Below are 17,799 nucleotides of genomic sequence, written 5' to 3' on the forward strand. Positions count from 1 at the left end.
GGTTTGATTTTTATTACACGATGCTATTCCTTCACCGTAAGTGCCGTCAAGTACGTATTTCATTAGAAAAAATGGTACCCGCCTGAGATTCGAACACCGATGCATCGCTCAACACGAATGCACCGGACGTCTTTATTCTATAAGCCACGATGATAAGTGATAAAATGAAATTAAATTAAATGAAAGGAAAGATAGTCTCATTTCAAAGTGAGCTCAGATTGTTGTTTATAAAATAATAATGATAATATTTTAAATTTAAAATAAAAATATTGGATCGACATTATGTAATAAAATTTATTCTAACACTAGCTGACCCGGCAGACTTCGTAGTGCCTCAATCGATAAATAAAAGACCTAAACTTTTATATAGAATAAACTTAAAACAAACAAAAGGAATCCGTCCGACGGGGGACACGTCAAAGGGAAAACAAAATTGTTATTTTTATTTAATTCCGAGAATTTTCATATTTTTATACCTTTTAAACCTTCTCTGGACTTCCACAAATAATTCAAGACCAAAATTAGCCAAATCGGTCAAGCCGTTTTCATGTTATGTCGTGACAACGGAAAACGGGTTTCATTTTTATATATATAGATTGAGGGCGGCGCGATAAATAATGCTTAGGGCGGCATCGAGTCTAAATTCGTCACTGCTCTATTTTATTGATTAAATCAAATGTTGTTGTGGAAACAATCTTTTTATCGATTCAATAAATATACCTGTCTAATTTATTACAACGCTTATGACGTATTTAGACTTCGATTCAAAATTCCTACTAAATGACCAATAATTTCTACAAAACTTTGGTATTTGTTTGTATGACGTGTTTAAAGCGGCAATTTTAAAGTTATGTAGTTTTGTTCGTTGTTGTTTTCAATAATGAAGAGAATAAAATTTTGAGTTTTACTCCCGAGCTTGGTAAACACACAAATAAAACTGGTAAGAAAGCAAAGTAGAAGAGAATTAAAAATAAACTATTACATCATGTATGTAAGTTGATTAAATTACCTACATTAATTATCTTTTTTATTATTATTTATTAAGTATCAATTTTATTAGAATTAGGCAAAGTTCAAAGAGATCAAAAAATGGTTACCTTGAACTGTGTAGGTGCCAAAATGATTTTACTGTGCCTACATTCAGTTGTGGTGACTGCCCATTTCTCAGTTATGTTACAAGAAAAACAAACAAATCAAAGTGGTACTTCACGGTAAATGCAGTAATGTACAGTGCGAGAAGCCGACATTTTTATTTATTTACCTATATTTAATGTCATATTTGTTGTCTTCCAGATCAATGGATTTGAGGTTAATAAGAGTCGAATTGGGAGTCAAAGGTTGGTGTAATATATTTATTTATAAATTTGTATTACCATTCCACCATTATTTCTAGGATTTTTGAAGTAAACTAACTTGTAATGAATAATACTACAAACCGTACCTAAGTAATATTCAGAGCAATTGTAGGTACTTATGATTAAAGGCTGGTTTAGATTATTTTACATATGTGCCGGAAAATATAGATTTGTTTTACACTTTTCCGCTTTCCTTAATGTTCCACTGTTTTTGCTTTTCTGAAAGAAAAAACGTATTTGGCTTATTTGGCACATATCATTTATTGGTTACTTCTTGTAATATTTCTGTGTATAATAAATAAGTCTCAATTGTATTGTAAAACTGATTTTCAAACCACGTTTCAAACCCTGTAATCGCATTGCAGAGAGAGCGCTGTTGCCTAATCTCTGGTGAATTCTTTAGTAGTTTATAACGACACATGGGAAGATACAATGATACCACAAAGCCAGATGAGATTGGAATTATTGATAATCCGAATGGTAATCTTCTGTATCAAGTCAAACCGACGCAGTTTGTGTTTAGGAGTCCTGATCCAGCAATGGTATTAGTACTCCATGCGAGACCAGACTTGTGTTTTGTATAGCTTTGTCCAGGTTTTATAGCCTTATGCCGACTCGCTCTCTTGAGAACTTCCTACATTTCAGAAGCTAGTTTGGCTTTGCCTTCTAAATATCTCCAGTATATAACGTCGAAGCAACGACCAGAAGAATCGTAATATTCTTAAAAAAATCCTAGGGCTACTCCTTAAAATTGCGGCGCCGGGATACCTTTCTTTTCATATGTACTAAATGTATCCCTTATTGCTTTGTTCTCGTTTGCTATTTTACAAAGCGTAGTCAGCGAGCTTGCGTTGACTTGTATTCCCTAACCTGACACTGAGGAGCCAGAAATACCTATTGGAGGCAATCCTTTTGCTGGAGCTCAGATTGATGCAGGAATCAAGGTTATTCTCTTAAGACCCGCCGTTGCTTCGTCTTCTATTTTCTATCTAATTAATTAATTCTAACTCTTCGGCCAATTCCTGTTGTGGATGGAGTTGGTACCAATACTCCATCAATATCTTTTCTTTTTTTTTGGGGTAGTGGTACCTACCCGTGTGGACTCACAAGATGTCCTACCACCAGTAACAGATATCTCAAGATCAACAGCGATAACGGTAAAATTGTGTACGTTTGTACTGGCCAGTAAGTAACCGATTAAAATAATCTTATTGCAGGAAGCCAATAAAGAAGACCAAAGAATCTAATTTTAATAGACGTCATAAAGAAATAATAAAGTTAAATTACAGTTCCAAGAAACTGAATCCAAAAAGAAATTTAATTTTAAGACATTTCGATTTATATACATTAAGAAAGGTTTTTAATAAATCTTTTGTGTTAGATAAAACATATAGAGAAATCGAAGATGAAATTGTTTTTGATCAATATTTATCAGAAGATTCTGGTGAGCTTATCATAGAAAATGATAAAGATTTTAAAATGATAGCTAGGCTAAAATCACAAAAATTGAAAGTTGGTTTTAATGTCGACGAAAAATTTAAAGCCGTAAAACAATCAGATAACGATTCAAGTACAGAAGTTGATTTGGACAGTAAGATAATACGGATTGAATGTAAATATGTAGAATCCCCAGACATATGTGAAGTTGACGTTAATGGGAGGGTTCAGAAAAAAGAATTAAAATCAGAACACTCAGATGAATGTGATCACGCTAGTGCTGTCGATGATTTGGATTTGGAAAAATTATTAGTAATGATGGCACTGTCTTCGAAACCCGAACTGGATGGAGTTGGAATTAAGTTGCTTAATAATGAAAACGAGAAACAAAATCAATTTGCTAAAGATTTTGTTCCTTTAGCGTTATCTTCGAACATTTGCAATGAAATTAGTAATGTTTTGAAAATAGTCCCGTTTAGGCTAGAAATGAACAATCGCAAAATGTATCTTTCGATGAAATATGTCCGCAAATGGAAAACTTATGTCAAAAGAAAACAAGATTTTTTTGTTGAACAAAGAAAAAAAACGTTAAATACATTTTTTGAAAAGTTAGAGAAGAAAAAATCTAATATTAATCAAGCAAAAGATTACACAAGTAGAGCAAAGTCTCAAGTTAAAGACTACAAAACTTATCAACAAAGGTTTGTGTCATATTATAATTTTGCTTTGAGATATATTTATTTGTGTAGTAGCTTTCCAACCGCAGCTTTACTTATGCGGACTACATTGTGTCATGGGCGGAGAACCGTTCTTAGCATTCGAATGAATAGATGGCATTCCCAGGATTCAACCTATTTCCATACTCAATTTCGTTAAAGTCGGTTCAACGATTTGGGCGTGAATGCGTAACTGATCGACAGAGATACCTTCGTATTGACTATATTCTGACATTTATGAGTAAATTCACAAAGTCTGAATGACGATTTTTTTTACCGTACAATTTTAACGAACCAAATCTATCCCAAGTAATCGCTAATTAAATACATTAAAAATTTATTTACATCTAAATATATACTATGTACCTACTAAATTAGTTAAAACCTGCCTGTGAAAACTATGATGCGCGAACAAATAAGCAGAAAAAAAATACTCTAAAGATCGCTGTTTTACGTTCTATTGCTATTACATCCTGTCCAACTTTATTTCTTTCCTTCAATGTTCAGACATATCTGATTGTACTGTTATATTATTATTTATATTGACTTTTTCATAAATCAATTAAGTACCTACATAAATGTTTAACTAAAACTTTACTATTGAAGGTACAAAGTTCAAAAACACATAATTGCTTTACAAAAAGCTAAACTTGAAGAACAGAATAGAATTATAGAAGAATTGAAATACAACAAAATTCTAGAAGCTTCGCGACAGTCAGTTGATGAAATGAGAGAAGAAGTTCGTAAATCCTATTTCGAAATAGATAGACAGTTAAAGCCTAAAATAAAATGTTTGACCAACGAACTAAAGATACCTGAAGTTGATGGTAAGAACATGGAAACTTATATATTTGTTTATTATTGGATTGAATAGCGGTTGTTGTGGTGTTTACACCGAATAGTTCGTGGTTTATTGGCTCTGAGACCACAGCGGTGAGTTTTCTACCCTTACCTACACGTACCAAAATTATATTGCTTACAGAATCGTCGTTGGTCCTTCATTGTTTAAAGGTGCCGCAGTTTTTACAAAGAATGGAGAAAAGAGCACGTGAAAGAGAAGAAAAACATGCTATGATACGAGAAAGACGTAAACAAATGGAAGAAGATAGAATTAGACTGAAGCAACAGGTCATTAACTAAAACATTGTCAGCGGCCCATCCCTATTCCTACACATGTCAGGTTCCTTGATAATCAACGGTTAGCCAAATGGCATCATGCGTTATGATTTGTCTTTAATTTGATGTAAAACATCTTAAAATTATCAGCTTGGTGGACCGTATGCACGCCTGCCTGCACGGGCAATAAATAAATAAAAAAGATTTTAGAGATTTACCTAAAACAAAATCGTTAAAATTGAACAAATATAGTTTTTACTATTCGATTTCATTAAATTAAGATTCCTAAAAAAAACGTATTTTTTTTGGAATTTATGTCTGGTTCTGTATTCTCGCTATAGGCTAATAAAATTATAGTAAGTAATCAACCGATGAAGGCCTCTTAGAACTCATACGCACTGTGCACCCGCAATGCGAATGTACCGAAGAACCATTGCTATTTGCGGTCATTTCGATTCATCTCAAAGATGAATGTGGAAGAAGTCGCACCTATTTACAACTATTTACTTAAAAAAGATAAAATAAAGAAGTTCTAGGTACACCGTTATTATACAAACACAGGATGAAAGCAAGAATTTTGAAACAATTTTCAAATTAAAAAAAGTATGATTAATTTTTCGGATATATTAGAATGAGCATAATAATGTTTGAACAATTATTGAACATTTTATCTAATAAAATTGATAATGGAGTAAGTTTCAATCAATTGCTGGCCGCCGCAAATTGAGCCACACGATACGAATAGTAACCAGATGGTCGCCATTAATTTAGGGCCTTCCATTTCGAAAAGGCGGCGCAATACGAAAACCCTCTAGTTGTGGCTGCCGATAGCTACATACCCGATCTTGCGGAGCGAATGGCAAACAGTTGACGTCGCCCAAAACACGACATTTCGGATTCGCATGATCCACTATCGGTGCTTTTAGGTACCTCAAGCACCAGTCACTGTTCTCGTTGAACCCGTCGCCTGCGACGAAGAGATCGGCGTGTAAATTAGCCCACAGACACAGCCCACTGAGTTTCTCACCGGATCTTCTCAGTGGGTCGCGTTTTCGATGCGGTGGTAAATTCTGCGAAGCACTGCTCTCATTAGGACTAGTTAGCGACGTCACCAGGCTAGCTCACCCACTCGCTCGGTGAATCTAATATGACCCTTCGAGGGCACTAGAATAGGTAGACAAAAAAAAAGTGCCGCAGACCTCCGAGCGATCGGAGCGCTTTGCGGGTAGCCGCGTAGTGCGTATGAGCCCTTAGTGTCGTATTCGCGATTGCTTTTAGCGCTGTGGAATAAAATATATAGGCTACCGACGATTAGGTAGAGGGAAAAATCTGTGAAACAGGTCACCTTTTTATGGGGCGAACTAGTCAATTCTTATTTCACTCCATACAGAAAGGAATTCTTCCGATTCTCGATATTAGATAAAATTAGAGGCTACAGAGGAACTTTGGTCATATCTGTTTTTTTTGCACCATATGTTCCATGGTGCTATTTGAGGTGATACCGTCGTGTTCATTTCATCAACGGACCACCCGCTGCCGAAGCAATGTTTAACCTTGCTATCTGGAACCTCTGTGTTCAATCACAAAGTGTTTCCATGAATTCTTCTCGCTCTTGTCTTGCCTGTGTATTTGCTATTTCTAAAGAGGCTTCAGGAGTATTTAACAGTAGGCAGCTGCTTGGCTGTCCCCTGAATGTACGCGCGTGCATGAGCGATGGCGACAGCTCACATCAGTCGGGCTCTGCAGTAGTTCATTTCAAGGTCGTAAGCACGCAGCGAGGTGTGCAACCACCTCAAACATCAAAGAGTACCGTTCAAGGGTACCGTGTGCTCAAATTGCGTTCGCTATTTACTAAATGTTTATCGGCGGTGGATTGTTAAGAAGAGCGATGGTCACCCAAAAAGCAGTTAAATGAGATGAGTCAAAAGTCTTGATAGCACTCAATCGTCGGTTCTCGCCGGTGACTTGTTGTAGGTACTATTCCTCAAATCGTGATTTAGCTCATGCAACCATGCCTGGATTAGGTACTACCTAGTCCTTTAATGTCTAGCTAACGAAGCGATATACGTTATGTAGATTTTATTGCAAAATAAGTGTCCCGACCAACGTAATTGATTGTAGATAATTTTTCATCGCCAAACAAACATTTCCGGAGCTTTATGATAATAAACAAAATAACATACCAGATCTGCCATAATGCATACTTCAACGAACATCAATTAGTTTTTGGGTTACTTAAAATCTATCCCCAATTAGCTTTTTAATCATTTTAGTTACTTCTGCGGCACAGTCATACACCGATAATGTTAAAAACAATATCAACTTTTATATATTAATTTAATTTTACTGTAGGAAGAATTATCAAAGGCCGAAATGGATAAAGAAGAAAAACTTAGGAGGATTACAGAATTGCGTGAAAAAAGAAAAAAGGATAAAATCGAAAGCATTAGACGGAAGCAATACACTGAAAGAATGAGAGCACTTAGAGTGATGGCTGACCTACATTACGAGAGATATTTAATGGTTAATTATGCTATCAGACCATTAAAAAAGCTATTAGAAATAAAACGACACAACGTAGAGATGGCGGAGTCACATTATAATTTCCAATTAAAGAAAAACGTATTCTTAAATTTCATGTGGTATACAGAAGATATGGTTTTCGAAAGGAATTATGTGGCACAAAATTTTTACCGAAAAAAAGTACTAAGAAAATACTTTGAAGGATTTAAGAAGGTATATAACATTATAGTTAATATTGTTATATAATCACTTTTTCATTATTAAGTAATTAATTTTATCACTGGTGATGTTTACAGAATCATTATGAATTCGTTTTGAAAATGCAAGTAGCTGAGGATTACTATGACTACTACATGACTAATTTTATATTTCGAAAATTTAAAGAAGGAATAAATGTTTTACGAAAGGAGTTTGAAATTAAAGTTCAAAGAGCTGATGCATACTATAAAAGGTAAATTTTGAAGGGTGTGGCAAGCGTTAAAGAATATAATGATTGAGATTTCGACTTCATGTTTTAAGGAGGGTGATCGCATTTACGTTGTAATGTTTTCTATATATTATCTTGCATAGCAGTGCGCTAGTTCACTCAAAAATGTCACAAAAAAAAGGAAATTGGAAAGCCGTTATAGCTTTTAATGGGTCATGAGTTGGGCTTAAACTTTCTGGAAATTATTGAATTTCTTGAAGAGGTATTTTTTTTCCTATGCTGATAGCCTTGAGAGGCTATTTCAGCTTCGCCCTAACATGTAGGTGAGCTCACGGGGCTCAAACCGGAGTGTTGCTAATATTGGCCCTAGCAAGAGCAGTGCTTCGCAGAATCTACCACCGGATCGGAAACGCGAGCCACTGAGAAGATCCGGCGAGACTCTCAGTGGGCTGTGTCTATGGGTTAATTCACTCGTCGAGCCCTTCGTCGCAAGCGACGGGTTCTACGAGGACGGCGACCGGGAGGTATCCTAATCGTCACGTTTAGCACTAGGGTTGGCGATCATAGTGCGCTGTTATATTGAGTTATTGAACACTGCGCCCATTCTCTGTAGGAATGATTTCATCAGTGTATACCTAGTTTCTTTTTTTTAAATCCCATTTTTCGTTTGAGGGTATGTGTCATTAATGTAATAAATGCAATGTGTAATTTACATAAATTGAGTTGGAATCTATTATTATTACCATTGATGACTACGTATTATCTAAATACTAAGGATGTCTCAATTAAGTATATTTTAATATGTATATGCATCACAGAGTATTTGTGGACCGGTTTGACCATGTTTATGTTTCGGTACTTCTAATACCCCGGCAGCGTTCCGGTCAGAATAGTTTAATGGGAGACATCCCCAAATCATATTGACATTACAACAGGCTTTCCAATATATGGACAGTAGAAGTATGGAGGACTGTCTTGTATATGGGACAAGTTGAAAAAGTACCTGTAAACATTAAGTTATTGTTGGAAGACTCATCGAAATAGCGTTAGTGTAGGAAATGGAAATGTGATGAATATGGCAGTTTTAAACAGAATAAAGGGTGCTGGGTTGAAAATTTTACTATTTTTCGTGACTTGTCTAGTTAAAAACTATGCATGCAGTATTTAAAATCTCAATTATTCATTTTTATTACTATTTAAGTAGGAAATGTTACTTTCCTTCTTAATATAATATCCTACTTTAATAGTTTACGGCGTTGTTTTTTAAATCTTCCCACTTGCTACTGTGGCGCCATCTCCATTGGTTCCCTTTCAGCAAACACTTTTTAATACACTGAGATGGCCCTCGTTACTTCTAATAAGTAAGTACTTTCTAAATACAAATATTGAAATATACGCTGAAAAACAAAAGATTAAACTATACAACTAGCTTTAATCACGTTTACAACTCACGAAAACAAAAGAAAATGCTATACTAATTTAATGTTATCTATCTATAGTAATTTATAAATCTAGTGGTTTTTACGGATGTCCGGTTATAACTACTGAACCATGCATCCGATTGACTTGTAACTTGGTATCCATGTAGAAAATACATGTACTTAATGGATAGGCTAATATTTATACGAGTGTTGAACTTCCTAATAATAATGACAATAAATAATAATGTTAATTTTAAATGCGCAGCGAAGCGGGCGAGTACGGCTAGTAATTAATAATGTCAATGTTTACATTTCATTTCAGTAATCTCCTGTTTAAGACTTTTACATGTTGGCGTACGTTGCCGGCTTTGAACGCACTCAAGAGAGAGCAAGAGGCGAGGAAAGTCAAATGGAGACAGAAGGTTTTACAAGTCGTCCCTGATTACACTCCGCCGGATGACTGACTGATTACCTTATCTTATTGTTTCACTGATTTAAGGTGTTGCAATCAACATTAAAGTTATCTACTATTTCACAATAGTAGCTACGTTTTTTGTCATAGTCTGATATTTCAATTAAACCAATTATTGCTTAATTACTTTACTTTACACTATAGAGTATACTAAATAGTACTTAAGGGGCATGATTGTTGGAATAAGGGTCACTAGACTGCCTAGTTTTATATTAATTATTTTATCATTGAAACTAAGCTAAAGTCTACGCTACCATCTCTAGCTAAAGGTATTTTTTTATATAAACATATATATTTCTAACTTGTCAAAAAAGCTGAACGCCTAGCTTAGCGTTAGCTTTAGGCGTAATTTAATTAATATTATTTTTACCGAATCTAATAAAAACAGTATTGGATAGTTTGTGTTTTATTTTGTCGTAAAATTGCATTTCCATAACCAGGAGTCTAATGGGCAAAAGAAGAGGCCGACGAAGTAATAGCAACAATACGAAATGAATGGAGAAGCAAAGCCAAGAATAGGAGTAAGCTGGAGGAAGCCTATACCCGAAGTGAGATTCAAATAATATAAGTTTTAAATTTGTATTTTTTTAAAGAAAAACCTTTTTTTTGTACGGTATTGGAAATAAAATGGGCTTATTAATATATTATTATTAACCAGGAGTTCGTTAAGCAATAACATAAATACTTGATGAGGTTCTTTATTATCTTTTTTTAAGCTTTGTTAGTAGACACCATGAAGTGCGAGTTTTTTAACTTCTCGATCGCGTAAAAGTTAACTCAAATTTGTATGGAGTTGGAACAGCGCCCCTAGCGACAAATTAAGAGAAGCTGTTCCAACTCCATACAAATTTGAGTTAACTTTTACGCGATCGAGAAGTTAAAAAACTCGCATTAAACAGACTGTTCAGTGTCTGTTCTTTATTGGTCAATAATATTTTATCTTTTTGCTACAATATAAAAAATTCTGAAATATAACTAAAGAAACGTAAATATCAAGAACTATTTTCTATTGAAAATTAGACGGCAGTTAAGACTATATTCAGATATCGACGAATAACATTTTAGCAGACCGTGACTCCGAAATCTTTTTTGGGCAAGTATTATGGCGGTTATTTGAAGAAATTACGTAGGTATGTTAACAAAAACAATATTAGGAATCAAACGGTTTAATAATTAATAGCCGAACAAGCATTCTTGCTCCGTCTTTATAACAAAATAGTAAAGGAAATATAGATTAAGCGATCGAGTAAATTAATACCTTCCAATATTTATTCATATTTATTGCATAAGATTAAGTAGGTATACACATACAGAGTGTTTTTTTTAAATGGTAGTAAAATAGCTGTTGCCTCATATTTTTGATCGGCCATAAAATAATTCCTAGTATGTACATAATATATGAATTAATTATTCTATCAATGCATTAGTAAAAAACGGACTTTTGGAGATGGTTTTGGAATTAAAATTCGATCAAACGAAAACGGGACACTAAAATGTAACAAAAATATACATCTATAAAATTTAGCCTGCGACAGAATGACAGGACAGAGTATTACTGATGTTCTATTTCTATAAAATGGGAACTGGACGCAAGTTTTTATTTATTGTTGTTACGTCAAGGTTTTTGTTGGTTCGTTACCATCGAAACGGCACGGGATGCAAAAAGGCTGTTAGAATCAGTGCAAACAAGTAAACGAGATGAAGAAAATAAATAAGGGCATTGTGTCACAAAGCAATAAGAACAGAGGAAAAATTTCAAAAAGTCACAGTCATTGATAGATTGACAGAATTTATAATTCTAGTCAAGTGTTATTCAGTATGGAATTTGTAGAGAAATATTATTTATTATATTTACAATTTGTAAAACCTAATCCTTAGTAATACTAACCTAATACTTACCTAATGTAGTGTTTATATGATTCGGAAATAGTTTATTATGATATGTGTTCTATGAGAAACTTCATCGAATAATAAAATATGTCAATCGAAACGTTTTGCAGTGTTTACATTTATTGTCTTAAATTATGCATGATTTTTCGATTAATATTATATTAAATCAAACAAAAATTTATACATTTATATGAAATAAATAAATACTTATTATGCCTAAGCTGTTCTACTGTTACAGTATTTATCAGGTACTTGCTCTTATTTATTTTGGTAAATGTTACGTTCCAGCTGATTTAAAACTATAGTAATCTCATAAAATCTTCGTTTAAAACACTTTTGTAAACTAGAATATTATATTTTGTGGATTTCTATAGTACCAAGATTGTAAGATTTTAATAGAACTATTAGAATTGACATCTATTATGATTATTAGTAGGACTAGTAGATTTAAAAAGCCTCACACTGGCATACATTATCAAGACGTCAATAACAACGTATTTTTTATCTAATACTGGTGCCATTTCGTCAGGGTCCGCTTTCACAGTTTCAAACATTTACGTGTATTAACTATGGTTTCAAATACTGTATATTTTTCCTAAAAGAACAGTTGATAATTACAGATATGTCAAGATTTAACAAATTTCATATATTTTTTAAATGAATCATATTTACAAGTTAAATGTATGCGACTCGTAAGGTCCGGTCCGTTAGCAACTTTGCTAAAAAGTTCCGAACTAACTCAAATTATAAGTATTTGAACTTAGCTCTGCTAATCAATCTTGTTTTCAGTTTAATTTAAGAGGGATTTTTATTCATTTTTCTGCTTCGAGAACGTCTCGTACAAGCCGTTTTTTAATTTATTTTTGGCGATACGACTTGGCCGCCATTTGTCCTACATACGCCGGATACTATTATCTGTGCTTAGTGCGAGTTTTTGTATGGAGAATTTGTATGGAGTTGGCTTTGTTTGCCGCTAGGGACGCTGTTCCAACTCCATACAAATTTGAGTTAACTTTTACGCAATCGGTAACGTTAAAAAACTTCACTAAGCACACTGAAGTGCTTATAGCAGTACAAAGTTTCAACATAAGCTAATTACGGTGGATATAACATGAACAAAGCTATCGAAAATATAACTTTCTTTAATGTAGTACCTAGACGGAAAATGTAGAGAAAAAAAAATCTAATTTTAAATAGTATGTTTCGTTCTTTATATAATCCTAACATTATTTTATATTACGTGTTAATGCATGCAAGTTAGATAACATAGACATTTAATTAGGATTTAATTAGTCACGCTTTACACAAACTATTTAAATGTGAAGCTTTATGTTTTGATCAAAATTTGCTGAGATAGAAATCTGAATTAGCACGTCGGATAGGTACTGATTTTTTCCCCCTACCTAATCGTTATTAGCCTAAGGAGCTATTCCAACTTCACGCGGGTATTGCTTTATCGTGGTAATGACAACATCCGGGAAACTGCGGGTATATTAATTTCTATATTAAATACGTTAATAACTTCTATATTAAATACGACAGGGTGTTCATTGTATGTAGTTTCACGTAACAAAGAATCGGTAATTATTGTCTAGACAGCGCTGCAGCGGCTCAAGTAGGACTTTAGTCTGGGAAATGCTACGTTTTGTTTTTCCTGAATTACAAATTTCAACATAATAAACTGGTAATTCTCCGAAAATATACGTGTTAATTTTGAATCTATTTTGCCCGAGTGCTGAACTCAGAGTATGTCATAGTTTAAGTGTTTTTTTTTACTATTCATTTAAATTCATAGCCAAAGCCAAATCGATTTAAAACACATTCAGACGGCACGACGACATTCAATTTTCTGTCCACTTCACACGTTTAAGACATTCACAAGTTTTCGCCACTGGGGTTCTGAAAACAAAAACACAACATGTTGATATGTTTAGTTTTGGAACATAAAAATCAGTAGATTGTTCTAATCTAAATGAGCATGTGATATTCATCCGCGTCTGTTGGATAATTACTTCATATTATTTCTATTATGAATGTTAAAAGAGGATGAACTATCGATTCATGTCTAGGGATTCGTAACTCTGACTAATATACCACTCACTGTCCATATTCATTTTCAGATTGGTGTCCGTATATTTGTTAAAGATGTCTGGTATGTTTATATCTGTTATGTAGCATGTGTATGTTTTAGCACCAATAACTCAGAAGGAAATCCCAGTTTGGGTTATTGAGCAGTATATGTTTAATAATTTAACCAATCATGCTCACATTCTATCACGATTTAAATAAAAAACTTTGAAACAGTTTGAAACCGTCTCATGAACTGTTCAAACTGGTTCTATGAAACTTTGAGAGACACGCCAATCTCAAAAATTTGTATATATTTTTAATGTTAATATTTAAGTAAGCTTTACTTAAAGCAAATATAAATACATGATTGAACTAAATTTATATGAAGTATTTATTATTAACATTAATTCTTTTTTTACGTTTGAGAGATTACTGGTGGCCTGGAGGCCTTTCCAGTTTTACCAGGGCAGGTGGGGAATCATTAATGCTTTAATATTTTCTTACCACTGTATTTTGGTAAATAGATGAGAAGTTGTCTTATTAGAACTAAAGCAATAACAAAAAGGTATCCAACACCATACACACAGGTCACAAAACCAAGTGATAAGCTGAAATTTAGAAAAAAAATATATAACAGCAAAGCTTAGTAAACGGCACTTTGCTAGTATGTATATATAGATAACATATTTTTAATTAAATGTCTGTATGGGCAGATTTCAGTTGTAGGTAATAGATTTAAAAATGAATGTTTTACAAATTTTGGTCTTCTATACATGAAATTTGCATATGATAATAGATACAACAGTTTACGATTATTATTTTAGGAAGACATGACTTCAAACTAGACTTCTAGGTGTGTAACTAAGATACAAAGTTAAATTGATTTTAAATATGAACATATTATATGTAACTTACTCAAACTCATAATATGCATCATTACAATCCTCCGGCAATAATATTAATCCATAAAAAATAAATGGTTGGCACACAGTCGTCAGGCCTAAGTTGGTTCCAAATAGAAGTGTTGCAAATGCACATATCTGACCAGCTAGGAAATACACGTAATTAGGCCTCAAAACACAACAGTCCCACCTAAAAGTCAAGAGTATTGAAAATAAATGATTTGGCAGCTTGTATCATCTTGATTTGATGTACTAACTCAACCAGTGACTTTTTAGGTTTGGTAGCTTTTGTACCTTTAAATAAACATTAGGAATAAGTGTTGAACATTCAATAGTCCCATTCTAGGATTTATTTGATTTAGAAACATACAGAAACATATACAGCCAAAAACAAAAAACAAAAAAAAATACTAAGATACTGACTCCAACCTGGAAATAAATTAGATACATGATGCAGTGGATATTGAGGTAGGGAGTGGAGTAATAGTAATATGTCTATTATGAGGAGGGGGAGTATTTAACTAATAATTCCCAGTTTTTTCCAAATTAAAGGTCATTTCACTTAGCCTGAACAAAAGAGATTGGAAAGGTATTCTATAATAAAGAGAATAATTGATAGTTCTTACATACCATATTGAATGAAAGAATCTTTCGTTGACTTCTATTTGGCATACTTGGCAGTAGTATGAATCAGAAGTTAGTACTGGGCTGAAAAAATATTTAATTATACAATTTCAACTTCTGGGATATGAATCAAACAAAAATATTTCATGGTTTAACTATATTATGTTCTGACGAATTGCTAAGAATTCCCAAAGCCCATAAAATAACACCATTGTGTTCACCAGATAGGTTGATGTAATCAATCACATTTGATTACATCAACCTATCTGGCGAAGGGAGGTCAAAGTGTCAACTGTATTGTATACTGGTTTACTCACTCTTAAAACTAGAGCACACAATATAAATAGAATGGAGATATCTGCTGGTACAGACTAATTATTTATGTTACTACCACTATATCTATTCCATTTTAGTATACTACTAAGTTTTTCTGCTTTCACATACAGACCTATATTCTTTGCCTTTCGAAGAACCAGTCGCTAGTTCAAAATCTGCGATTGCCTTCATTTTATAAAAAAAGTAGCATGTGCATGCTAATAATAGCAGAAATATGAAGTTCTCCAGTTGAGTGACCTCAAGCAGACCCAGAATTATAATTTCAAACACCAGGAACATAGTTACTGCTGAGGACATTGTCCAAGAGAAGAAAAATGGTGATCTGTAATTTAAAATACATTTTTGAACTTCATATTAATAAAATATTGTTCCTACGTTATGCATTATCTTTAACTATTAGTTAATACTTTCTGTTTCAATAAGCTGTACCCAGCTGCAAAGTTTTTGCTGTTTTATTAAATTCTCAATTTGACATCTCAAAGACTATAGATTCTGTAGATAAAATATTATACTAAAGAGAAATTTAAAAGTGATTGTTTTTTAAAGTTAGCGAAGTAACTTTGATTATTGCATTTAAAAGTGTACTTATGAAAAATGTTTCACTATTTATAAAAAGTTTGTGTTTTGAAGATATCTTTTGCATAAATGCTTAGAGCAATTTTTAATGCTGTTCATGGTTAAGAGACAACTCACGGCACAATTGATTTTAAATGTTTATTAGAGTCTATACACTCAAGCATAAATCAATGCAAATGGTAGTCTATTTTACATTGAGTGTTAATCAACAATAAAATACCAAATGTAAATGACAAGTTTTTCACTTGATGCTTTAATAATGAGCTTAAAGTATAAGTTTGAATAAAGTAGAACTGACCTATTTTTTTGTCGTGGTCTGGTATACACATACAAAACACCCATACCAATTACCACCATAATTATTATAGTAATCGTTCGAGATATAGTGGCTATAAGTAGTAGGAATGGCAAAACAATAAACGGCAAAAATGCATCCATGTCAACTTTCTTATTGTTGGCTCTAAAAGGAAGAATGTCTTGAATAGTAAGGGCTGAGGATACCATATTGTAGTCGTATTTAATAGCCTCTGATGTTCGATTGTTCTGTTAAGTTTTCAGTGATTATCCTCTCTTTGGTCACTAATAGCGGTATGGTTCAAAACATGACTAACAAATCCGCAAATACTACAATAAATTACAATAACAATCAATGCCTAGATATTATGAAAATAAAATAACATATTGAAACTATTTGAAACCACTGACATTTGACAAAATGTTGTTTATGACAAGTTTAGTGATGTCAAATTGAAAATTAACTGCCTTTTTTGAGGGAGAAAAGAGCACTGTTCGAATTGTCTTATTTTTCGACTTAAACGTAAATTTAATTGCTTAAGAAAACTTTATTAACATAAGTCTAAGCATAATGTAATTTAATTTAAAACTCATCATTTTTTAAGAAGTAGCATTTCTTTTATTTTCAATTCCTTTCTTACTACATTTGTTGAATTCTGTTCAATATTGAATTTTTTGAATAGCGTGAATATGTAAATTTAAATTACAATACGTGCCGTATTTTTTAGACCAAAGGTATGCTTGAATGCTATATGCTATGGAATGAAATAAATATATTTTTTTATTGCCCTTGTAAGCAGACGAGCATACGACCCACCTGAAAGTGACTGGTTACCGTTGCCCACGGACTTCAGCAATGCCAGGGGCAGAGCCAAACCACTGCCTACCTAAATTAAAAAAAATATATTTAATGCTTAGATGGGTGGACTAGCTCACAGCTCACCCGGTGTTAAGTGGTTACTGGAGCCCATAGACATCTACAACGCAAATGCGCCACTCACCTTGAGATATAAGTTCTAAGGTCTCAGTATAGCTACATCGGCTACCCCACCCTTCAAACCTAAACGTATTACTGCTTTACGGCAGAAAAAGATGGGGTGCTGGTACCTACCCGTGCAGACTCACAAGAGGTCGTACCGCCAGTAATTACGCAAATTATAATTTTGCGGGTTTGCTTTTTATTACACGATCTTATTCCTTCACCTGAACATTTGTTGAGTACGTATTTCATTAGAAAAATTGGTATCCGCCTGGGACCCGAACACCGGTGTATCGCTAGATACGAATGCACCGGACGTCTTATTCGTTAGGCCACGACGACTTCAAAACGACTCCGTCGCCCCCAGAGACGAAGAGAAAGATCTCGGTCTTCCTCCTCCTCCAATTCGTCACAGGAGAATACGCCTTGAGAAAAAAGCGCCAATGAACCATCTATGTGTTATTATTGAGAAGATTGAAATTTCCCGTTATAACGTTATATCGTTTTTACTTCTTCTATTTTTTTAAATCAGAATTTTAAAATTGTAATGGCTCCTCTTCACGATCGGCCATGATGGGCGATTATAGAAACTCATGATAGTGTAGAGGGCATAAATGTCTGTAATCGGCCATCATCGCGTATGATCGGGCGCAATCGGCGT

At 33.7% G+C, this 17,799-nt stretch overlaps 3 protein-coding genes across 5 annotated transcripts in view; 1 reads left to right on the forward strand and 2 right to left on the reverse strand.

Annotated features, from left to right (window-relative positions):
• LOC149501787 (uncharacterized) overlaps positions 1 to 17,799 on the reverse strand; it is a 76,523-nt gene that overhangs the window by 30,199 nt on the left and 28,525 nt on the right. The gene's annotated exons all lie outside the window — the stretch shown is intronic.
• Positions 3,053 to 10,788, forward strand: LOC114248665 (uncharacterized). Its single transcript, XM_028181968.2, has 6 exons — positions 3,053 to 3,493; positions 4,115 to 4,335; positions 4,491 to 4,636; positions 6,977 to 7,360; positions 7,444 to 7,598; positions 9,318 to 10,788. Exons 1-6 carry the CDS (start codon positions 3,108 to 3,110, stop codon positions 9,457 to 9,459), a joined length of 1,434 nt encoding a protein of 477 aa, XP_028037769.2. The 5' UTR covers positions 3,053 to 3,107; the 3' UTR covers positions 9,460 to 10,788.
• On the reverse strand, positions 10,618 to 16,614 carry GABPI (zinc finger DHHC-type palmitoyltransferase GABPI). 2 transcript variants are annotated; one of them, XM_028181961.2, is made up of 6 exons: positions 16,164 to 16,581; positions 15,402 to 15,611; positions 14,960 to 15,037; positions 14,343 to 14,519; positions 13,932 to 14,035; positions 10,618 to 13,256 (listed from the first exon to the last, which is right to left on the reverse strand). In XM_028181961.2, the coding sequence occupies exons 1-6, from the start codon at positions 16,367 to 16,369 to the stop codon at positions 13,216 to 13,218; spliced, it is 816 nt and encodes a 271-aa protein (XP_028037762.1). In that variant the 5' UTR covers positions 16,370 to 16,581; the 3' UTR covers positions 10,618 to 13,215. The 2 variants fall into 2 exon arrangements, with proteins under 2 accessions (XP_028037762.1, XP_089588039.1); XM_089731913.1 differs by lacking the exon at positions 13,932 to 14,035 and having other exon boundaries at positions 16,164 to 16,614.

Source organism: Bombyx mandarina, chromosome 12 (genome assembly GCF_030267445.1).
Source record: "Bombyx mandarina strain Sakado chromosome 12, ASM3026744v2".
In the NCBI taxonomy this organism is placed as follows: Eukaryota; Metazoa; Arthropoda; class Insecta; order Lepidoptera; family Bombycidae; genus Bombyx; species Bombyx mandarina.